The sequence below is a fragment of the Oncorhynchus nerka genome, linkage group LG9b (genome assembly GCF_034236695.1).
Source record: "Oncorhynchus nerka isolate Pitt River linkage group LG9b, Oner_Uvic_2.0, whole genome shotgun sequence".
NCBI lineage: Eukaryota > Metazoa > Chordata > Actinopteri > Salmoniformes > Salmonidae > Oncorhynchus > Oncorhynchus nerka.
Window position 1 is genome coordinate 50,728,456 of NC_088424.1, and position 24,413 is coordinate 50,752,868.

Below are 24,413 nucleotides of genomic sequence, written 5' to 3' on the forward strand. Positions count from 1 at the left end.
TCTACACTCTAACCACTAGGCTACCCTGCCGCCCCTCCACTCTAACCACTAGGCTACCCTGCCACCTCTACACTCTAACCACTAGTCTACCTGCCGCCTCTACACTCTAACCACTAGGCTACCCTGCCACCTCTACACTCTAACCACTAGTCTACCTGCCGCCTCTACACTCTAACCACTAGGCTACCCTGCCGCCTCTACACTCTAACCACTAGGCTACCCTGCCGCCTCTACACTCTAACCACTAGGCTACCTGCCACCTCTACACTCTAACCACTAGGCTACCTGCCACCTCTACACTCTAACCACTAGGCTACCCTGCCACCTCTACACTCTAACCACTAGGCTACCCTGCCACCTCTACACTCTAACCACTAGGCTACCCTGCCACCTCTACACTCTAACCACTAGGCTACCCTGCCACCTCTACACTCTAACCACTAGGCTACCCTGCCACCTCTACACTCTAACCACTAGGCTACCCTGCCACCTCTACACTCTAACCACTAGGCTACCCTGCCGCCTCTACACTCTAACCACTAGGCTACCCTGCCACCTCTACACTCTAACCACTAGGCTACCCTGCCGCCTCTACACTCTAACCACTAGGCCAACCTGCCACCTCTACACTCTAACCACTAGGCTACCCTGCCACCTCTACACTCTAACCACTAGGCTACCCTGCCGCCTCTACACTCTAACCACTAGGCTACCCTGCCACCTCTACACTCTAACCACTAGGCTACCCTGCCGCCTCTACACTCTAACCACTAGGCTACCCTGCCACCTCTACACTCTAACCACTAGGCTACCTGCCTCCTCTACACTCTAACCACTAGGCTACATGCCGCCTCTACACTCTAACCACTAGGCTACCCTGCCACCTCTACACTAACCACTAGGCTACCCTGCCACCTCTACACTCTAACCACTAGGCTACCATGGTTTGACTAAACCAGAACCCTTTCAAACCGTTCCTCCATTTGTATGCGATCACGTCTCTCTATTATACATGGGAATACCTGGGAACAGATTTCTAAAATTAACATCACCTGGTGATTTTACAGTCTTTCATGTCCAACAATGACAATTCAAACCCCTGCTGTTGTCCTTGTGCGATGTAGTCTGCTATGTGTGTGTGTGTGTGTGTGTGTGTGGTGTCTTACCTGATGAACGGCACACTCCACCCAGGCGTAGGAGATCATACATTGCATGCTGTGTCTGAAGCCCCTGTTGAAGGAGTCTGTCTGTCGGTTGGTGATATATGTAGTCTTCCTGTCTGCCTCTCCAGGTGATATATGTAGTCTTCCTGTCTGTCGGTTGGTGATATATGTAGTCTTCCTGTCTGTCGGTTGGTGATATATGTAGTCTTCCTGTCTGTCGGTTGGTGATATATGTAGACTTCCTGTCTGCCTCTCCAGGTGTTTGATGTAGTCTTCCTGTCTGTCTGCCTCTCCAGGTGATATATGTAGTCTTCCTGTCTGTCTGTCGGTTGGTGATATATGTAGTCTTCCTGTCTGCCTCTCCAGGTGTTTGATGTAGTCTTCCTGTCTGCCTCTCCAGGTGTTTGATGTAGTCTTCCTGTCTGCCTCTCCAGGTGTTTGATGTAGTCTTCCTGTCTGCCTCTCTAGGTGATATATGTAGTCTTCCTGTCTGCCTCTCCAGGTGTTTGATGTAGACTTCCTGTCTGCCTCTCCAGGTGTTTGATGTAGTCTTCCTGTCTGCCTCTCCAGGTGTTTGATGTAGTCTTCCTGTCTGCCTCTCCAGGTGTTTGATGTAGTCTTCCTGTCTGCCTCTCCAGGTGTTTGATGTAGTCTTCCTGTCTGCCTCTCTAGGTGATATAATGTAGTCTTCCTGTCTACCTCTCCAGGTGTTTGATGTAGTCTTCCTGTCTGCCTCTCCAGGTGTTTGATGTAGTCTTCCTGTCTGCCTCTCCAGGTGTTTGATGTAGTCTTCCTGTCTACCTCTCCAGGTGTTTGATGTAGTCTTCCTGTCTGCCTCTCCAGGTGTTTGATGTAGTCTTCCTGTCTGCCTCTCCAGGTGTTTGATGTAGTCTTCCTGTCTGCCTCTCCAGGTGTTTGATGTAGTCTTCCTGTCTGCCTCTCCAGGTGTTTGATGTAGTCTTCCTGTCTGCCTCTCCAGGTGTTTGATGTAGTCTTCCTGTCTGCCTCCCCAGGTGTTTGATGTAGTCTTCCTGTCTGCCTCTCCAGGTGTTTGATGTAGTCTTCCTGTCTGCCTCTCCAGGTGTTTGATGTAGTCTTCCTGTCTGCCTCTCCAGGTGTTTGATGTAGTCTTCCTGTCTGCCTCTCCAGGTGTTTGATGTAGTCTTCCTGTCTGCCTCTCCAGGTGTTTGATGTAGTCTTCCTGTCTGCCTCTCCAGGTGTTTGATGTAGTCTTCCTGTCTGCCTCTCCAGGTGTTTGATGTAGTCTTCCTGTCTGCCTCTCCAGGTGTTTGATGTAGTCTTCCTGTCTGCCTCTCCAGGTGTTTGATGTAGTCTTCCCGTCTGCCTCTCCAGGTGTTTGATGTAGTCTTCCCGTCTGCCTCTCCAGGTGTTTGATGTAGTCTTCCTGTCTGCCTCTCCAGGTGTTTGATGTAGTCTTCCCGTCTGCCTCTCCAGGTGTTTGATGTAGTCTTCCTGTCTGCCTCTCCAGGTGTTTGATGTAGTCTTCCTGTCTGCCTCTCCAGGTGTTTGATGTAGTCTTCCTGTCTGCCTCTCCAGGTGTTTGATGTAGTCTTCCTGTCTGCCTCTCCAGGTGTTTGATGTAGTCTTCCTGTCTGCCTCTCCAGGTGTTTGATGTAGTCTTCCTGTCTGCCTCTCCAGGTGTTTGATGTAGTCTTCCTGTCTGCCTCTCCAGGTGTTTGATGTAGTCTTCCTGTCTACCTCTCCAGGTGTTTGATGTAGTCTTCCTGTCTGCCTCTCCAGGTGTTTGATGTAGTCTTCCTGTCTGCCTCTCCAGGTGTTTGATGTAGTCTTCCTGTCTGCCTCTCCAGGTGTTTGATGTAGTCTTCCTGTCTGCCTCTCCAGGTGTTTGATGTAGTCTTCCTGTCTGCCTCTCCAGGTGTTTGATGTAGTCTTCCTGTCTGCCTCTCCAGGTGTTTGATGTAGTCTTCCCGTCTGCCTCTCCAGGTGTTTGATGTGGGTGAGAGCCGGACCATGCCCCTGGAGCTGCCTCCGGACCTGTCAGCAGGCTCAGGGGAATGGAGGAGTTTTGTCCTGGCTGCAGGGCTGGCCGACGCCGTGTCCAGAACCCTGACTGCTCCTATCGACCGCCTCAAGACACAACTACAGGAACAATATTATAACCTAAACACTTCTTTAATACAGCTTGATAATAATTTGCATTTCCAGACTTCGTAGTCCCATATTCACATGGTTCAGAAATGAACCCTAACTCTAACTCTAACCCTACAGAAATGAACTCCAACTCTAACTCTAACCCTACAGAAATGAACCCTAACTCTAACCCTACAGAAATTAACCCTAACTCTAACTCTAACCCTACAGAAATTAACCCTAACTCTAACTCTAACCCTACAGAAATGAACCCTAACTCTAACTCTAACCCTACAGAAATGAACCCTAACTCTAACCCTACAGAAATGAACCCTAACTCTAACCCTACAGAAATGAACCCTAACTCTAACCCTACAGAAATGAACCCTAACTCTAACTCTACAGAAATGAACCCTAACCCTAACTCTAACCCTACAGAAATGAACCCTAACTCTAACCCTACAGAAATTAACCCTAACTCTAACCCTACAGAAATGAACCCTAACCCTAACTCTAACCCTACAGAAATGAACCCTAACTCTAACTCTAACCCTACAGAAATGAACCCTAACTCTAACCCTACAGAAATTAACCCTAACTCTAACTCTAACCCTACAGAAATGAACCCTAACTCTAACTCTAACCCTTCAGAAATGAACCCTAACTCTAACCCTACAGAAATGAACCCTAACTCTAACTCTAACCCTACAGAAATGAACCCTAACTCTAACTCTAACCCTACAGAAATGAACCCTAACTCTAACCCTACAGAAATGAACCCTAACTCTAACCCTACAGAAATGAACCCTAACCCTAACTCTAACCCTACAGAAATGAACCCTAACTCTAACTCTAACCCTACAGAAATGAACCCTAACTCTAACCCTACAGAAATGAACCCTAACTCTAACTCTACAGAAATGAACCCTAACCCTAACTCTACAGAAATGAACTCTAACCCTAACTCTAACCCTACAGAAATGAACCCTAACTCTAACCCTACAGAAATGAACCCTAACCCTAACTCTAACCCTACAGAAATGAACCCTAACTCTAACTCTAACCCTACAGAAATGAACCCTAACTCTAACTCTAACCCTACAGAAATGAACCCTAACTCTAACTCTAACCCTACAGAAATGAACCCTAACTCTAACCCTACAGAAATGAACCCTAACTCTAACTCTAACCCTACAGAAATGAACCCTAACTCTAACCCTACAGAAATGAACCCTAACTCTAACCCTACAGAAATGAACCCTAACTCTAACTCTAACCCTACAGAAATGAACCCTAACTCTAACTCTAACCCTACAGAAATGAACCCTAACTCTAACTCCTACAGAAATGAACCCTAACTCTACAGAAATGAACCCTAACTAACTCTAACCCTACAGAAATGAACCCTAACCCTAACTCTAACCCTACAGAAATGAACCCTAACCTAACTCTAACCCTACAGAAATGAACCCTAACTCTAACTCTAACCCTACAGAAATGAACCCTAACTCTAACCCTACAGAAATGAACCCTAACCCTAACTCTAACCCTACAGAAATGAACCCTAACTCTAACTCTAACCCTACAGAAATGAACCCTAACTCTAACCCTACAGAAATGAACCCTAACTCTAACCCTACAGAAATGAACCCTAACCCTAACTCTAACCCTACAGAAATGAACCCTAACTCTAACTCTAACCCTACAGAAATGAACCCTAACTCTAACCCTACAGAAATGAACCCTAACTCTAACCCTACAGAAATGAACCCTAACCCTAACTCTAACCCTACAGAAATGAACCCTAACTCTAACTCTAACCCTACAGAAATGAACCCTAACTCTAACCCTACAGAAATGAACCCTAACTCTAACTCTACAGAAATGAACCCTAACCCTAACTCTACAGAAATGAACTCTAACCCTAACTCTAACCCTACAGAAATGAACCCTAACTCTAACCCTACAGAAATGAACCCTAACTCTAACTCTAACCCTACAGAAATTAACCCTAACTCTAACTCTAACCCTACAGAAATTAACCCTAACTCTAACTCTAACCCTACAGAAATGAACGGTAGAAACCTACAGGTAACTGTCAAAAATGATGGAAACACTTGAGTAAATGAGGGATACAAAGAATATTGAAATCAGGTGCTTCCACACAGGTGTGGTTCCTGAGGTAATTAAGCAATTAACATCCCATCATGCTTAGGGTCATGTATAAAAAGGCTGTACAGGACATTATTTTGGCTACCATGGCAATGCCCTCATAGGATGATAATGCCTCCATAGGATGATACTGCCTCTATAGGATGACAATGACCTCATAGGATGATAATGCCCACATAGGATGACAATAGCCCTCATCCGCATTCCTCCAATCGAGTTCCAGACACTTGTAGAATCTATAGAATGGTGTCGCATTCCTCCAATCGAGTTCCAGACACTTGTAGAATCTATAGAATGGTGTCGCATTCCTCCAATCGAGTTCCAGACACTTGTAGAATCTAAAGAATGGTGTCGCATTTGTAACAGTATAACTTTAGACCGTCCCCTCACCCATACCCGGGCGCGAACCAGGGACCCTCTGCACACATCAACAACAGTCACCCACGAAGCATCATTACCCATCGCTCCACAAAAGCCACGGCCACTACTTCAAGGTCTCAGAGCAAGTGACGTCACCGATTGAAACGCTATTTAGCGCGCACCACCGCTAACTAGCTAGCCGTTTCACATCCGTTACGCATTCCTCCAATCGAGTTCTAGACACTTGTAGAACAGTAGAGGTGCGTGGGTAAAATAACTGGGGAAGCCAAGCCCCCCCCAACCTATGTGTGCTTGTGTAACAGATGTGAAACGGCTAGCTAGTTAGCGGTGGTGCGATGCTTCGTGGGTGACTGTTGTTGATGTGTGCAGAGGGTCCCTGGTTCGCGCCCGGATATGGGCGAGGGGACGGTCTAAAGTTATCACGTTAAACTTGCTTGTTCGGGCAAGTATAAAAACATGTTGACTCATCTTACATCCTCTCTGTCATACAGTACATGCTTTTATTGTTTGTTGTCCTTGGCTTCCTGGCTAAAATCCTTTCTCGCTAGCCATAACCTCCATTCATGGGGAACGTTAGCTAGTTAACATTAGCCTTCTACATCTAGCTAGATATTGAACTAACATCCTTTCAGACCAGGGGCAAAATGTATGAATTAATGGTTGGATCAGAATTTCCATTATAATCATTAGTCAGTAAGGAACATTAAGTAAAACCACAAGTCCCAAATCCCTATCTCCATCCATGGCTAATTTATGAAAAGGGACAATTTTCGCCAGCTAGCCACCAGAGAACGACTCAACGAAATGCAACAATTCAAGTTTTTCTGGCAGGCTTGCCATCAAATCCCATTAAGAGCATACCTCATTGACAATGATTATAATGGAAATTCTGATCCAACCATTAATTCATACATTTTGCCCCTGGTCTGAAAGGATGTAGCTAACATTTAGAGCCTAATGACCCGTGAAAACCTGAAAGGCCTGAAAACTAGCCCAAATTTTTTATTTTATTTTTTTGCATCAAGAGAGGAGTTGCCATTTATCTAATAAACTATTTTTCCACAACGTTACTGAGTAAATTAAGAAGGAATATTGACTTTATTTTTAACGACATAGGCTAAAATACTACATTCGGTTTTCCATCAAAATAATTATTATATGTGGCAAAGAGAAAGAATAAATCATCCCTTATTGTTAAACTCCAGATCATTGTAAAAGCAACGGATGTTGATTTAACTTGTTTGGACTGTTATGATGAAACAATAAGGCCGAGGAGGTGTGGTATATGGACAATATTCAGGGCTCAAACCACCCAGGTTATAGTTGTAAATAAATCCTGTTTGCCCATGTGCTATTGAACTATTGATACATCTGACAGGAGAGTTTGAGTGGTGAAAGTTGGACAGAGGATCTCAATCTCTGTAGACGAAACACTTTGACCAACTTAAAAATAAAAATAAATGTATTTTCTGGTAATTGTGCCGTTATTATGTGTTAGATGTTAAGACTTACAAACCTTTATATAAAAGGCCCATTTGTGAGATTGACTTGTTATTTCAAATACTGACTAAAGTCTGCGTTTATCCTCTCAATACAACTTTGTGATGGTTTGCTGAGCTAGATGCAGGTAGTTTATGATTGGCCAACATGCCAACATCTAATTTCAGATACAGTGGAGAATGATACATTTATGATAGAGCCATGACCATGATCACAATCGATAACTTCCAGTTTAATTAATTAACTAAACATTTACGTTAATAATTGCATAATAACACAAGGCAACATCAACAAACTAAGTTACAGGCTATTTATCAAGTCTGTTTGCCAGCTCCAGGTAATGCTACACAAGTGGCACAAATTGATTTGCAATGCCTCCAGAAATATCGTCATTTCAACATCGTGTACGGTATCAAATGGTAGGCTACAGTATCCTACAATGGCATATAAATTAATAGCCTACTTGATGGCCAACAGATGCAAATGCAGTCTATCATTCCCTATATTAAAGGTAATTTTCATTGTGGACGTTTTCCCATAACAGAACGTTTTCCCATATTACATTTCCGCTCTTGCACAGCGCCTCCAGACCCTATAACTGAGTATGAGTTAAATCCTTCACTTGATACTATTATCGATATTAGAATGCAGTTTACTTTAAACCACCTCTGAGCGAATTTATCTAAAGAGCATATAGTGCGCCTAAAGTCGTTTTCCAATGCTTTTTCGTTTTTATATCAATTCTAGCGAAAAGGGAGTCTCCATAATGACCAATCTAAATAGTCTACTTTACAACCGGTAAAAAAAAAGTTGTCACGCCGTTACTCCGCTGCCTCTGCTCGCTCTCAACACACACACACACACACACACACACACCTCTGGCCCTCCTCCTCTACTCCTCTCAGCCTCTTGCGAATTGAAGGAAAATTACAATTATTATATATTCTTTTTTAATATTGGTCAATGTTTTGGGGGGGGGGGAAGCCTGGCTTCCCTTGGTATCCTTGCATACACGCCACTGTTGTAGAATCTATGCCAAGGTGCATTGAAGTAGAAACTCCCATCTAAGGATCTGTTTTCTTCGGCCAAATATTTACTGTGTTTAAGGGAATCGCTGGATCGATTGCTTTCATTTTACTCCTGCGTCTCTTTCATACTTTGGCTTGTGTCTATCGTTATCCCCCCCGTTAACATTACGACTGTGGAAAGGCTTGTCAATGACCTGTCAAACACACCCCGGTAACGGCCGAAATGTGTCCAATGAAATACCTTTGTCTTTCCGTTGTATCTATAAAAACGACAAAAAAATTATCTGGCATTTAACGCACCATCTCGACACTTACATCACATGAAAGAGAAGAAACACGAATTTATTTAAAAAATAAATGGGAATTGAAAATAATTTATCATTTAGTACAGTTGACATTTTTGTAAAAATTAGATGCGATGAAATTAAAAGCAATTTCCCCCTCAAAAAATGAACACTCGGATTATAGTGATATTATTTTCGGATCTCGCAAACAATGCAACATATGTATAGATAGGTCATGAGGCAGTCTCGACAGTGCAGGTAAGGTGGTTGCAGTCCTATTCCGACCCTTTGTGTTAATGTTTGATATATGCAAATACACCCAGTGTATTTATGCAAATTAGGCATATATCATGTTCTCTATTTTAACACAAGATATGAAAAACATACCCTGAAACAATTAGCTAATATATATATATATATATGAGTGCATTTCCCCAAAAACATTTTTTAAATTAACAATAAATTGAATATTGAATTCCCATCAAAATCCCTCCACTCCATTCCCTAGAATCCGTGCCAGTTAATTATTGTATGCGCTATAATTAATTCAAAATCTGATGGATTATTGGACCATCTTCTTCCATTATCCAACTAATGTATTCATTTGAATTGTTTTTAAAAAAAACGTTTATTTTTTATTTTTTACAAATTCGATGACAGTTGCTAATTGAAGCTCGTGGTGGCCCGCCCTATATCAAGATGAGTGTTTCTATTGTTTTGGCAGTTACCTGTATGAACCGTGAATCCGTGGACTGGAGACAGAGGTTAATAATTAAAGAAGATATTGTGTGTGTATTTAGGTGTATGGATCCAAGGCGTCCTCCCAGGGATTCAGAGAGTTAAAGGCGGGTGGTGTGAGGTCTATGTGGCAGGGAAACGCTGTGAACGTGCTGAAGGGAACCCCCCAGTCAACTCTGCAGTGCCTCATCTACGCTCAGGTAACACGTATTATACTGTAATAACACAAGGGCCACTGGAGAATTGACAACCAATACGTTCGGATATGGATACTTTACCCCCCCCCCCCCCCCCCCCAATTAAATTAAATTTAAAGGGATTTATAATAATGATGTGCAAATAGTTAAATGTACAAAAGGGAAAATAAATCAACATAAATATGGGTTGTATTTACAATGGTGTTTGTTCTTCACTGGTTGACCTTTTCTTGTGGCAACAGATCTTGCTGCTGTGATGGCACACTGTGGTATTTCACCCAGTAGATATGGGAGTTTATCAAAATTGGATTTGTTTTGGAATTCTTTGTGGGTCTGTGTAATCTGAGGGAAATATGTGCCTCTAATATGGTCATACATTGGGCAGGAGGTTAGGAAGTGCAGCTCAGTTCCCACCTCATTTTGTGGGCAGTGTGCACATAGCCTGTCTTCTCTTGAGAGCCAGGTCTGCCTACGGCGGCCTTTCTCAATAGCAAGGCTATGCTCACTGAGTCTGTACATAGTCAAAGCTTTCCTTAATTTTGGGTCAGTCACAGTGGTCAGGTATTCTGCCGCTGTGTACTCTCTGTTTAGGGCCAAATAACATTCTAGTTTGCTCTGTTTTTTGTTAATTCTTTCCAATGTGTCAAGTAATTATTTTTTTGTATTTTTATGATTTGGTTGTGTCTAATTGTGCTGCTGTCCTGGGGCTCTGTGGGGTCTGTTTGTGTTGCTGTCCTGGGGCTCTGTGGGGTCTGTTTGTGTTGCTGTCCTGGGGCTCTGTGGGGTCTGTTTGTGTTGCTGTCCTGGGGCTCTGTGGGGTCTGTTTGTGTTTGTGAACAGAGCCCCAGGACCAGCTTGCTTAGGGGACTCTTCTCCAGATTAATCTCTCTGTAGGTGATGGCTTTGTTATGGAAGGTTTGGGAATCACTTCCTTTTAGATGGTTGTAGAATTTAACTATTTTCTGGATTTTGATAATTAGTGGTACGTCTCTCTCTCTCTCTCTCTCTTCTCTTTCTCTCCAGATGAAGGTGTACACCCAGGGCTGGCAGCAGGAGAGTCTGTCAGTACAGCAGAGGTTTGGGCTGGGCTGTGTGTCTGGGGCGGTGGCTCATGCTGTCTTCTACCCTCTAGAGGTACCAGAGCTCTATGACAGGTCTGAACTACAGATATACATGCTGTCTTCTACCCTCTAGAGGTATCAGAGCTCTATGACAGGTCTGAACTACAGATATACATGCTGTCTTCTACCCTCTAGAGGTATCAGAGCACTATGACAGGTCTGAACTACAGATATACATGCTGTCTTCTACCCTCTAGAGGTACCAGTGCTCTAAGACAGGTCTGAACTACAGATATACAGTACATTCGGAAAGTATTCAGACCCCTTGACTTGTTCCACATTTTGTTACGTTAGAGAAGATAGGAAGGAGCAGGGAGGGGCAGAGAGGAGTAAAGACAAGCGGGTAGGAGCAGCGAAGAGCCAGTTTCTAAAATGTATTAAATGCCCCCCCCCCTCATTAATCTACACACACAAAAACAGGTTTGTAGAAATGTTGCTAATTTGTTAAAAATAAAAAATGAAAATATTACATTTACATAAGTATCCAGACCCTTTACTCAATGCTTTGTTGAAGCAACTTTGGCATTTAGTTTTACTTGCATTTAAAAGCAGTTAGAGGCCACGGAAGGAGAGTTGTATGGCATTGAAGCTCGTCTGGAGGTTAGTTACACAGTGTCCAAAGAAGGGCCAGATGTACACCGAATGATGTCATCTGCGTAGAGTTGGATCAGAGACTCACCAGCAGCAAGAGCGACATCATTGATGTATACAGAGAAAAGAGTCGGCCCGAGAATTGAACCATGTGGCACCCCCATAGAGACTGCCAGGGGTCCAGACAACAGGCCCTCCGATTTGACACACTGAACTCTGTCTGAGAAGTAGTTGGTGAACCAGGCGAGGCAGTCATTTGAGAAACCAAGGCTGTTGAGTCTGCCGATAAGAATGTGGTGATTAACAGAGTCGAAAGCCTTGGCCAGGTCGATGAATACGGCTGTACAGTAATGTATTTTATCGATGGCGGTTATGATATCGTTTAGGACCTAGAGCGTGGCTGAGGTGCACCCATGACCAGCTCGGAAACCAGATTGCATAGCGAAGAAGGTACGGTGGGATTCGAAATGGTCGGTGATCTGTTTGTTAACTTGGCGTTCGAAGACTTTAGAAAGGCAGGGCAGGATGGATATAGGTCTGTAACAGTTTGGGTCTAGAGTGTCTCCGCGGCAGCTTTCCAATCTTTGGGGTTCTCAGACGATATTAAAGAGAGGTTGAACAGGCTAGTAATAGTGGTTGTGGCAGATCATTTTAGAAAGAGAGGGTCCAGATTGTCTAGCCCAGCTGATTTTTAGGGGTCCAGATTTTGCAACTCTTTTAGAACATCAGATATCTGGATTTTGGTGAAGGAGAAATGGGGGAGGCTTGGCCAAGTTGCTATGGAAAGTGCAGGCCTGTTGACCGGGGTAAGGGTAGCCAGGTGGAAAGCAGGGCAGTTGACCGGGGTAAGGGTAGCCAGGTGGAAAGCAGGCCTGTTGACCGGGGTAAGGGTAGCCAGGGGGAAAGCAGGGCAGTTGACCAGGGTAGTGGTAGCCAGGGGGAAAGCAGGGCAGTTGACCAGGGTAGGGGTAGCCAGGTGGAAAGCAGGGCAGTTGACCAGGGTAGTGGTAGCCAGGGGGAAAGCAGGGCAGTTGACCAGGGTAGGGGTAGCCAGGGGGAAAGCAGGGCAGTTGACCAGGGTAGTGGTAGCCAGGGGGAAAGCAGGGCAGTTGACCAGGGTAGGGGTAGCCAGGGGGAAAGCAGGGCAGTTGACCAGGGTAGTGGTAGCCAGGGGGAAAGCAGGGCAGTTGACCAGGGTAGTGGTAGCCAGGGGGAAAGCAGGGCAGTTGACCAGGGTAGGGGTAGCCAGGGGGAAAGCAGGGCAGTTGACCAGGGTAGTGGTAGCCAGGGGGAAAGCAGGGCCAGCTGTAGAGAAATGCTTATTGAAATTCTCAATTATCGTGGATTTATCGGTGGTGACAGTGTTTCCTATTCTCAGTGCAGTGGGCAGCTGGGAGGAGGTGCTCTTATTCTCCATGGACTTTACAGTGTTTCCCAGCCTCAGTGCAGTGGGCAGCTGGGAGGAGGTGCTCTTATTCTCCATGGACTTTACAGTGTTTCCCAGCCTCAGTGCAGTGGGCAGCTGGGAGGAGGTGCTCTTATTCTCCATGGACTTTACACTGTTTCCTAGCCTCAGTGCAGTGGGCAGCTGGGAGGAGGTGCTCTTGTTCTCCATGGACTTTACAGTGTTTCCTAGCCTCAGTGCAGTGGGCAGCTGGGAGGAGGTGCTCTTGTTCTCCATGGACTTTACACTGTTTCCTAGCCTCAGTGCAGTGGGCAGCTGGGAGGAGGTGCTCTTGTTCTCCATGGACTTTACACTGTTTCCTAGCCTCAGTGCAGTGGGCAGCTGGGAGGAGGTGCTCTTGTTCTCCATGGACTTTACACTGTTTCCTAGCCTCAGTGCAGTGGGCAGCTGGGAGGAGGTGCTCTTGTTCTCCATGGACTTTACACTGTTTCCTAGCCTCAGTGCAGTGGGCAGCTGGGAGGAGGTGCTCTTGTTCTCCATGGACTTTACACTGTTTCCTAGCCTCAGTGCAGTGGGCAGCTGGGAGGAGGTGCTCTTGTTCTCCATGGACTTTACACTGTTTCCTAGCCTCAGCGCAGTGGGCAGCTGGGAGGAGGTGCTCTTGTTCTCCATGGACTTTACAGTGTTTCCTATTCTCAGCGCAGTGGGCAGCTGGGAGGAGGTGCTCTTATTCTCCATGGACTTTACAGTGTTTCCTAGCCTCAGTGCAGTGGGCAGCTGGGAGGAGGTGCTCTTGTTCTCCATGGACTTTACAGTGTTTCCTAGCCTCAGCGCAGTGGGCAGCTGGGAGGAGGTGCTCTTATTCTCCATGGACTTTACAGTGTTTCCCAGCCTCAGCGCAGTGGGCAGCTGGGAGGAGGTGCTCTTATTCTCCATGGACTTTACAGTGTTTCCTAGCCTCAGTGCAGTGGGCAGCTGGGAGGAGGTGCTCTTATTCTCCATGGACTTTACACTGTTTCCTAGCCTCAGTGCAGTGGGCAGCTGGGAGGAGGTGCTCTTGTTCTCCATGGACTTTACAGTGTTTCCTAGCCTCAGTGCAGTGGGCAGCTGGGAGGAGGTGCTCTTGTTCTCCATGGACTTTACACTGTTTCCTAGCCTCAGTGCAGTGGGCAGCTGGGAGGAGGTGCTCTTGTTCTCCATGGACTTTACACTGTTTCCTAGCCTCAGTGCAGTGGGCAGCTGGGAGGAGGTGCTCTTGTTCTCCATGGACTTTACACTGTTTCCTAGCCTCAGTGCAGTGGGCAGCTGGGAGGAGGTGCTCTTGTTCTCCATGGACTTTACACTGTTTCCTAGCCTCAGTGCAGTGGGCAGCTGGGAGGAGGTGCTCTTGTTCTCCATGGACTTTACACTGTTTCCTAGCCTCAGTGCAGTGGGCAGCTGGGAGGAGGTGCTCTTGTTCTCCATGGACTTTACAGTGTTTCCTATTCTCAGCGCAGTGGGCAGCTGGGAGGAGGTGCTCTTATTCTCCATGGACTTTACAGTGTTTCCTAGCCTCAGTGCAGTGGGCAGCTGGGAGGAGGTGCTCTTGTTCTCCATGGACTTTACAGTGTTTCCTAGCCTCAGTGCAGTGGGCAGCTGGGAGGAGGTGCTCTTATTCTCCATGGACTTTACAGTGTTTCCCAGCCTCAGCGCAGTGGGCAGCTGGGAGGAGGTGCTCTTATTCTCCATGGACTTTACAGTGTTTCCTAGCCTCAGTGCAGTGGGCAGCTGGGAGGAGGTGCTCTTATTCTCCATGGACTTTACAGTGTCCCAGAACTTTTTGGAGTTTGTACTACAGGATGCAATTTTCTGTTTGAAAAAGCTAGCCTTAGCTTTCCTGATTGCCTGTGTATACTGGTTCCTAACTTCCCTGAAAAGTTGCATATCGCGGGGGCTATTCGATGCTAATGCAGTACACCACAGGATGTTTTTGTGCTGGTCAAGGGCAGTCAGGTCTGGAGTGAACCAAGTGCTATATCTGTTCCTGGTTCTACATTTTTTGAACGGGGCTTAAATAAGATGGTGAGGAAAGCACTTTTAAAGAATAACCAGGCGTCCTCTACTGACGGAATGAGGTCAATTTGCAAAAATATCTAAAAACCTCTTTTCACTTTGTCATGATGGGGTATTGTGTGTAGATTGATGAGGAAAATAATTAATTTCATCCATTTAAGGCTGTAACGTAACAAAATTTGGATAAAGGGGTCTGAATGCTTTCCGAATACACTGTGCATGTGACCTTCTAAACTGGAGAGGTATGAACTACTGATATACAGTGTTAGGCTGCATTCCAGGCGGAATAAGTTAGACTAACAACGATCACGTATATCCTACTAACAGGACATTAAAAACGGTAATATATTATGTTTCACTGAGTCGTGGCAGAACGATGACATGAATAACATACAGCTGGCGGGTTTTATGCTTTTTCTGGCAGGATAGAACAGCTGCCTCTGGTAAGACAAAGGGTGGTGGTCTATGTATATCTGGTAAGACAAAGGGTGGTGGTCTATGTATATCTGGTAAGACACGGGGTGGCGGCCTATGTATATCTGGTAAGACAAAGGGTGCTGGTCTATGTATATTTGTAAACAACAGCAGGTGCAATTAATCTAAGGAAGTCTCAAGGTTTCGCTCGCCTGAGGTAGAGTATCTCATGATAAGCTGTAGACCACACTATTTACGAAGAGAGTTTTCATCTATATTCTTCGTAGCTGTCTATTTACCACCACGAACCGATTCTGGCGCTAAGACCGCACTCAATGAGCTGTGTAGGACCATAAATATATATCCATAAAGAGGCGGTGCTCCTAGTGGTCGGGGACTTTCATGCAGGGAAACTTAAATCCGTTTTACCTAGTTTCTACCAGCATGTTAAACCAGAGAGGAAAAAAACTCAAGACCACCTTTATTCCACACACAGAGACGCATACAAAGCTCTCCCTCGCCCCCCATTTGGCAAATCTGACCATAATTCTATCCTCCTGATTCCTGCTTACAAGCAAAAACTAAAGTAGGAAGCACCAATGACTCGGTCTATAAAAAAGTGGCTTTATTAATAAGTGTATCGATGACGTCGTCCCCACATTGACTGTAGGTACATACCCCAACCAGAAGCCATGGATTACAGGCAACTGAGCTAAAGGGTAGAGCTGCCGCTTTCAAGGAGCGGGACTCTTGTAAGCTTATAAGAAATCCCTCTATGCCCTCCGACGAACCATCAAACAGGCAAAGCGTCAATACAGGGCTAAGATTGAATCGTACTACACCGGCTCCGATGCTCGTCGGATGTGGCAGGGCTTGCAAACTATTACAGACTACAAAGGGAAGCACAGCCGAGAGCTGCCCAGTGACACGAGCCTACCAGAGGAGCTAAATTACTTCTATGCTCGCTTCCAGGCAAGTAACTCTGAAACATGCATGAGAGCATCAGCTGTTCCGGACAACTGTGTGATCACACACTCCGTAGCCGACGTGAGTAAGACCTTTGAACAGGTCAACATTCACAAGGCCGTAGGGCCAGACAGATTACCAGGACGTGTACTCCGAGCATGTGATGACCAACTGGCAAGTGTCTTCACTGACATTTTCAACCTGTCCCTGACTGAGTCTGTAATACCAACATGTTTCAAGCAGACCACCATAGTCCCTGTGCCCAATAACACTAAGGTGAACTGCTTAAATGACTACTGACCTGTAGCACTCACATCTGTAGCCATGAAGTGCTTTTTAAAGCCTGGTAAATGGCTCATATCAACACCATTATCCCAGAAACCCTAGACCCACTCAAATTTGCATACCGCCCCAACAGATCCACAGATGATGCCCACTTGGACAAAAGTAACACCTATGTGAGAATGCTATACAAAGCTCAACACTATGCTAAGGACCCTGGGACTAAACACTTCACTCTGCAACTGAATCCTTGACTTCTTGATGGGCCGCCCCCAGGTATTATCTAAATTGAATCCTTGACTTCTTGATGGGCCGCCCCCAGGTATTATCTAAATTGAATCCTTGACTTCTTGATGGGCCGCCCCAGGTATTATCTAAATTGAATCCTTGACTTCTTGATGGGCCGCCCCAGGTATTATCTAAATTGAATCCTTGACTTCTTGATGGGCCGCCCCCAGGTATTATCTAAATTGAATCCTTGACTTCTTGATGGGCCGCCCCCAGGTATTATCTAAATTGAATCCTTGACTTCTTGATGGGCCGCCCCCAGGTATTATCTAAATTGAATCCTTGACTTCTTGATGGGCCGCCCCCAGGTATTATCTAAATTGAATCCTTGACTTCTTGATGGGCCGCCCCCAGGTATTATCTAAATTGAATCCTTGACTTCTTGATGGGCCGCCCCCAGGTATTATCTAAACTGAATCCTTGACTTCTTGATGGGCCGCCCCCAGGTATTATCTAAATTGAATCCTTGACTTCTTGATGGGCCGCCCCCAGGTATTATCTAAATTGAATCCTTGACTTCTTGATGGGCCGCCCCCCAGGTATTATCTAAATTGAATCCTTGACTTCTTGATGGGCTTCTAAATGAATCCTTGGATGGGCCCCCCCAGGTATTATCTAAATTGAATCCTTGACTTCTTGATGGGCCGCCCCCAGGTATTATCTAAATTGAATCCTTGACTTCTTGATGGGCCGCCCCCAGGTATTATCTAAATTGAATCCTTGACTTCTTGATGGGCCGCCCCCAGGTATTATCTAAATTGAATCCTTGACTTCTTGATGGGCCGCCCCCAGGTATTATCTAAATTGAATCCTTGACTTCTTGATGGGCCGCCCCCAGGTATTATCTAAATTGAATCCTTGACTTCTTGATGGGCTAAATTGAATCCTTGCCCCCCAGGTATTATCTAAATTGAATCCTTGACTTCTTGATGGGCCGCCCCCAGGTATTATCTAAACTGAATCCTTGACTTCTTGAGCTGCTGATTAAAATGAGACTCCTGATGGGCCGCCCCCATATTATCTAAATGAGATTTAAATGTTTTTTTGAGAGTGAATCCTTGACTTCCGCCCAGGTTTATCTAAACTGAGCAGCTGCTGAAAAATGAGCTCCTGTATATATTGAGATTTAAATGTTTTTTTAGAGTGAAGTACATCGAAAAAATCAAGAGAAAACTGCAAGACTCAATAGAAGACAAAACAACACCTGAACACCTGACACCTGAAACCCCACCTCTTTCAGGAATACCTAGGATAGGATAAAGTAATCCTTCTCACCCCACCCCCCTTAAAAGATTTAGATGCACTATTGTAAAGTGGCTGTTCCACTGGATGTCTTAAGGTGAACGCACCAATTTGTAAGTCGCTCTGGATAAGAGCGTCTGCTAAATGACTTAAATGTAATGTAATGTAAATGTATTAAGGGTAAGGAACAACACATGCGCCACGCTAATCCTCCTTAGCATTTCACTTGTATACTGCGCATGTGACGAAATACAATTTGATTTGATTTGATGGAGCCGTTGACTGAGGTGGTGTGTTTCTCTCAATGCCATTGGATGAATCACCAAATATTTTCCACTCTGCGCTAGCGAAACACGTAGCATCCGCGTCATCTATCCACTTCCGTACTGAGCGAGTCACTGGTACTTCCTGCTTTCATTTTTTTGCTTGTAAGCAGGAATCAGGAGGATAGAATTATCAAAATGCAGTGTCTGCAATGTCGTTGGCCTGGAACGCGACCTCAGTCTGAATTAATTCCTGTCTGTGTTATATCATGTGCTGGTGGGGACCAGTTTGGTGCCTTTTATCATTGATTTCTCCACCACGTTGTCAACCCGTATGTATACATAACAATTTCTCACTGTCAATATACAACTTGTAAGAAACACTGGACTGTCTAGCTAATATATCTATTGGTTAAAGAACTTAGACCAATGACGTGCTCCCTGCCTCCATCTGCCAGGTGCTAAAGGTGAGACTGAACCTATGGGCAGGTACCTACAGCGGGGTGGTGCAGTGTGCCTGCTCCATCTACAGGAATGAGTCTGCTGCATCCTTCTACAGGGGCTTCAGACCCAGTATCCTCTGTATGATTCCCTACGCTGGGGTGGAGTGTGCCGTTCACCAGGTCAGACAGCCTAACACTCTATCACTTCTGTAGCGTACTATCTGTAGTGTACCATCTGTAGGTACCTATCTGTAGTGTACTATCTGTAGGTACCTATCTGTAGTGTACTATCTGTAGTTACCTATCTGTAGTGTACTATCTGTAGTGAACTATCTGTAGTGTACTATCTGTAGGTACCTATCTGTAGTGTACTATCTGTAGGTACCTATCTGTAGTGTACTATCTGTAGGTACCTATCTGTAGTGTACCATCTGTAGTGTACTATCTGTAGTGTACTATCTGTAGGTACCTATCTGTAGTGTACTATCTGTAGTGAACTATCTGTAGTGGACTATCTGTAGTGAACTATCTGTAGCGTACTATCTGTAGTGAACTATCTGTAGTGAACTATCTGTAGTGTACTATCTGTAGCGTACTATCTGTAGTGAACTATCTGTGGTGTACTATCTGTAGTGTACTATCTATCTGTAGTGAACTATCTGTAGCGTACTATCTGTAGTGAACTATCTGTAGTGTACTATCTGTAGCGTACTATCTGTAGTGAACTATCTGTAGCGTACTATCTGTAGTGAACTATCTGTAGTGAACTATCTGTAGTGTACTATCTGTAGCGTACTATCTGTAGTGAACTATCTGTAGTGTACTATCTGTAGTGTACTATCTATCTGTAGTGAACTATCTGTAGTGTACTATCTGTAGTGAACTATCTGTAGCGTACTATCTGTAGCGTACTATCTGTAGTGTACTATCTGTAGTGTACTATCTGTAGTGAACTATCTGTAGTGAACTATCTGTAGTGTACTATCTGTAGCGTACTATCTGTAGTGAACTATCTGTAGTGTACTATCTGTAGTGTACTATCTATCTGTAGTGAACTATCTGTAGTGTACTATCTGTAGTGAACTATCTGTAGCGTACTATCTGTAGCGTACTATCTGTAGTGAACTATCTGTAGCGTACTATCTGTAGTGAACTATCTGTAGTGAACTATCTGTAGTGTACTATCTGTAGCGTACTATCTGTAGTGAACTATCTGTAGTGTACTATCTGTAGTGTACTATCTATCTGTAGTGAACTATCTGTAGTGAACTATCTGTAGTGAACTATCTGTAGCGTACTATCTGTAGCGTACTATCTGTAGTGTACTATCTGTAGTGTACTATCTGTAGTGTACTATAAATGATTGGGTACCATTTGGGGCTCCTTGTACATTCCATTTGAAGTATATTACCATAGAGATCTATGACTTGAGCTCTATATGGGGACTTGTGTGTACTTGTTGGCCTACACACTCCGTTCGTGGAATGGACTGGTGAAAACTCTAGCCCTTCTGAGCAAGTTCACACTTCAAGATGGGTATGAAAACATACAGCAACCTTGTTTTACAGTAATCTACTCCACTCTCTTCCTCTCTCCCCCTCTCTCTCACATCTGTTAGTCTGTCTTGAGTTGGATATGACTGACCAGGTCAGACTTCACTCTCTTCCTCTCCCCACCCCCTCTCTCTCAACTGTCAGTCCATTTTGAGTTGGCTATGACCAACCTGTTCAGAGAGCCCAACATGAACTACATCAACCTTATTTTATTGTTTATCTGCGTGCCACAAGATTGTGTTGTTTGCCCTCTGAGCAAAAGCCTGTGAATGAAGGAGGCCTGAGGTCAAACCCATTAATTTTACATCAATCTAATGGGTATCCTATCACTGACTCTCCTCTCTCTCCTTTCTCTCTCTCTCTCTCTGTATCTCTCTGTCCCCCTCTCTCTCTCTCCTTTCTCTCTCTGTCCCCCTCCCTCTCTCTCCTTTCTCTCTCTCTCTGTATCTCTCTGTCCCCCTCTCTCTCATTTTCTCACCTCCCCCTCTATCTCTTCCCCCCTCTCTCTCCCTCTCTCACAGTCCATTGTGACCTGGGCTAAGACCCAACAGGACTACAGCAGTGACTCCCAGCTCTTCTTTTTCAGTTTTGTGGCCTTCTCCGCTGGACAGATGAGCAGCTATCCTCTAGCTGTGATCAGGACCCAGCAGCAAGCTCAGGGTAACGGTCGATCCATGCTAAGAACAATAATCTGGAACATTTTCATTTATCTGTTTCAATGAACTCTGCATGTTAACTTTTCCTGACCATGTGATCTAACCAGGACACCCACCGTCGCTAGGGCCATGTGATCTAACCAGGACATCGTCCCTAGGGCCATGTGATCTAACCAGGACATCGTCCCTAGGGCCATGTGATCTAACCAGGACATCGTCCCTAGGGCCATGTGATCTAACCAGGACACCCACTGTCCCTAAGGCCATGTGATCTAACCAGGACACCCACTGTCCCTAAGGCCATGTGATCTAACCAGGACACCCACTGTCCCCAAGGCCATGTGATCTAACCAGGACACCCACCGTCGCTAGGGCCATGTGATCTAACCAGGACACCCACCGTCGCCAGGGCCATGTGATCTAACCAGGACACCCACCGTCGCTAGGGCCATGTGATCTAACCAGGACACCCACCGTCGCTAGGGCCATGTGATCTAACCAGGACACCCACCGTCGCTAGGGCCATGTGATCTAACCAGGACACCCACCGTCGCTAGGGCCATGTGATCTAACCAGGACACCCACCGTCGCTAGGGCCATGTGATCTAACCAGGACACCCACCGTCGCTAGGGCCATGTGATCTAACCAGGACACCCACCGTCGCTAGGGCCATGTGATCTAACCAGGACACCCACCGTCGCTAGGGCCATGTGATCTAACCAGGACACCCACCGTCGCTAGGGCCATGTGATCTAACCAGGACACCCACCGTCGCTAGGGCCATGTGATCTAACCAGGACACCCACCGTCGCTAGGGCCATGTGATCTAACCAGGACACCCACCGTCGCTAGGGCCATGTGATCTAACCAGGACACCCACCGTTGCTAGGGCCATGTGATCTAACCAGGACACCCACCGTTGCTAGGGCCATGTGATCTAACCAGGACATCGTCCCTAGGGCCATGTGATCTAACCAGGACACTCATCGTCCCTAGGGCCAAGTGATCTAACCAGGACATCGTCCCTAGGGCCATGTGATCTAACCAGGACATCGTCCCTAGGGCCATGTGATCTAACCAGGACATCGTCCCTAGGGCCATGTATTCTAACCAGGACATCGTCCCTAGGGCCATGTGATCTAACCAGGACATCGTCCCTAGGGCCATGTGATCTAACCAGGACATCGTCCCTAGGGCCATGTGATCTAACCAGGACATCGTCCCTAGGGCCATGTGATCTAACCAGGACATCGTCCCTAGGGCCATGTGATCTAACCAGGACATCGTCCCTAGGGCCATGTGATCTAACCAGGACATCGTCCCTAGGGCCATGTGATCTAACCAGGACATCGTCCCTAGGGCCATGTGATCTAACCAGGACATCGTCCCTAGGGCCATGTGATCTAACCAGGACATCGTCCCTAGGGCCATGTGATCTAACCAGGACATCGTCCCTAGGGCCATGTGATCTAACCAGGACATCGTCCCTAGGGCCATGTGATCTAACCAGGACATTGTCCCTAGGGCCATGTGATCTAACCAGGACATCGTCCCTAGGGCCATGTGATCTGGTTCCTAGGACCAGAAGTGTGTCTTGGTCAGTTTATATGATCACCATATGCTCCTCCTGTCCCTGATTAGAATTGTGTCACTGTAGTCTGTGAGGTACAGTGTACCATACTGTACATAACTTACTGGATGTGATGTGTCCATAACAGGCTATTCTTACTTCCTTGTCTTACAGCTTTCAGTTCAACTTCACCCACAACTTTTCTTCAGGGGTTCACAGGCATCTATGAGAGACATGGAATACGAGGATACTACAATGGGATGGGGGCCAGTTTCGTCCGGGCGATTCCATGCGCTCTGTTAAACTACACCTTGATGAAGAAACTAGACACAATGCTTTCCTGATTTCAGAGTCATAGTTAATTATAATTTGTTGTAGGTTTTTGTGAATTATTTTATGTAATACTCTGTACAAAACAACAACCTTTGAACTTGATGCCATTGTCATTAAACTGTCCCAAAATACTTCAAATTGCAATGAACTACCAAATAGAACTACCAAATATACAACCGAAGGACTGTTGTTGGAGGGCTGATTGGGGCCCAATCTCCAGCCTGACCAATCCTTTGTTGACCCCTATTGTCATTAAATCAGTGTGAAGTATCTATGGCCTCCTCCTTTGCCTTTCTTTCAAACACATTTGTGCAAAAACTAGAGTAGTGTTTTAGACTCTAAATTACAGTGCAGTGTGTGCTCACTAAGGGGGTGTCTTCAGTGCATATTATAATGTATATCACAAAATACAGGACTTCCTACAGTATTACATTTTGCAAATATATTTATTTTATCATACAAAATATGAAAGTTACTAAAACATGTGAACATTGTAACCATATTTGTAACTTAACGTTGCAGGCGTAAAACAAATATTTGAAAGGATTTTCCATCATTTTAGTAAAATAGTACAAGTAGAACCATTGGATGGTACAACCCAAATCCCGCCTTAGTCCTTGATCGACGTGTCAAACAGCCAGTTGCCTGTTCTGTCTGGACTCGCGAGATTTGTGTGGCCCTTTTCTGCTGTGTCACAACGCGAGACTCTTTTTCAACGAGAACGGCCATCTTCTCTCTCCGGTCTTGAGAAGACAAGTGTTACAACAGATATGGCTGACTATTCGAACGTGGCTCCGCCGTCGGGAAATGGCGCCGGAATGAACGACGCTTTTAAAGACGCACTTCAGCGAGCTAGACAGGTAATATAAATAATATAATATAGCACACAGGGCGTCGAAATTGATAGTCGAGCTAAATGGAACTAAATCTAACCCAAACCTAAAGCTCGGGATGTTTCCAATTTGCGGCCTTCAGTGAAGGCTTCGAGTTGGCTGTCCCAACAAAGGAATGTATAACCTAGCTAGCTAGTCAGCTAATGAGCCAGGTATTGCTAGGTCATTTAGCGATATGTTTAAATTCATCGGTGAATTGATGAAGTACAGTTTTGATTAAGTTGATTGCGGTTTCAATAAGTAACTAATAAAACGATAACGTCACACATCTAACGTTAATTACGGTTACTATATCTGGCATTTTCGAAGCCCCCATCGTGCAGAAATATTGTTGCGTTGATGCTGTGGAGGTAGGTGAGGCCATGATACACTGGCTTATTTATTCTTATTTTTTTAAATGAAATATTGCCTGACAATGGTTTCTGTGACATTTTTTTAAACATTTGAAATGAGCAAATAATATGTTTATTATGTTGATCGGCGGTGTCACATAGTGGGCAATTTCCTAGTGATCACAATCTGTGCAGATAATGGTCATGTGATCAGTAACGTTAATCTAACAAAAAATATTATAGGAAACATGTCGATTGTTTTTGAGCTGAAGCGAGAGAAAGTCACCTCCCCAACGTCGTAGTGAAATGTTGGCCATTCACTACAATATGTTTTACCATGATACCTTAATACATAGTGTTCAATTTGCTTTAACTCACGATAACTATCCACGGTGGTGCGCATGCTAATCGAAATCCATGCTTAGTCAATGGG

General features: G+C 45.2%; 2 protein-coding genes across 6 annotated transcripts in view; both read left to right on the forward strand.

Annotated features, from left to right (window-relative positions):
* Nucleotides 1-23,027, forward strand: part of slc25a24l (solute carrier family 25 member 24, like) — a 29,159-nt gene extending 6,132 nt beyond the window's left edge. The window contains exons 5-10 of the mRNA XM_065013823.1: nucleotides 3,129-3,288; nucleotides 9,439-9,578; nucleotides 10,599-10,709; nucleotides 18,658-18,822; nucleotides 20,717-20,855; nucleotides 22,597-23,027. Of these exons, the coding sequence (XP_064869895.1) occupies nucleotides 3,129-3,288; nucleotides 9,439-9,578; nucleotides 10,599-10,709; nucleotides 18,658-18,822; nucleotides 20,717-20,855; nucleotides 22,597-22,766 (885 nt within the window). The 3' untranslated portion in view covers nucleotides 22,767-23,027. The remainder of the gene's footprint in view (nucleotides 1-3,128; nucleotides 3,289-9,438; nucleotides 9,579-10,598; nucleotides 10,710-18,657; nucleotides 18,823-20,716; nucleotides 20,856-22,596) is intronic.
* A 439-nt stretch (nucleotides 23,028-23,466) lies between these two features.
* fubp1 (far upstream element (FUSE) binding protein 1) overlaps nucleotides 23,467-24,413 on the forward strand; it is a 28,577-nt gene continuing 27,630 nt past the window's right edge. For 3 of the 5 annotated variants that reach the window (XM_029649231.2, XM_029649233.2, XM_029649234.2), the window contains exon 1: nucleotides 23,468-23,615. In XM_029649231.2, coding sequence (XP_029505091.2) covers nucleotides 23,526-23,615 — 90 coding nt within the window. In that variant the 5' untranslated portion in view covers nucleotides 23,468-23,525. Of the gene's footprint in view, nucleotides 23,616-24,413 lie in introns of all 5 variants that reach the window. The other 2 variants (XM_065013824.1, XM_065013825.1) reach the window with 1 other exon arrangement.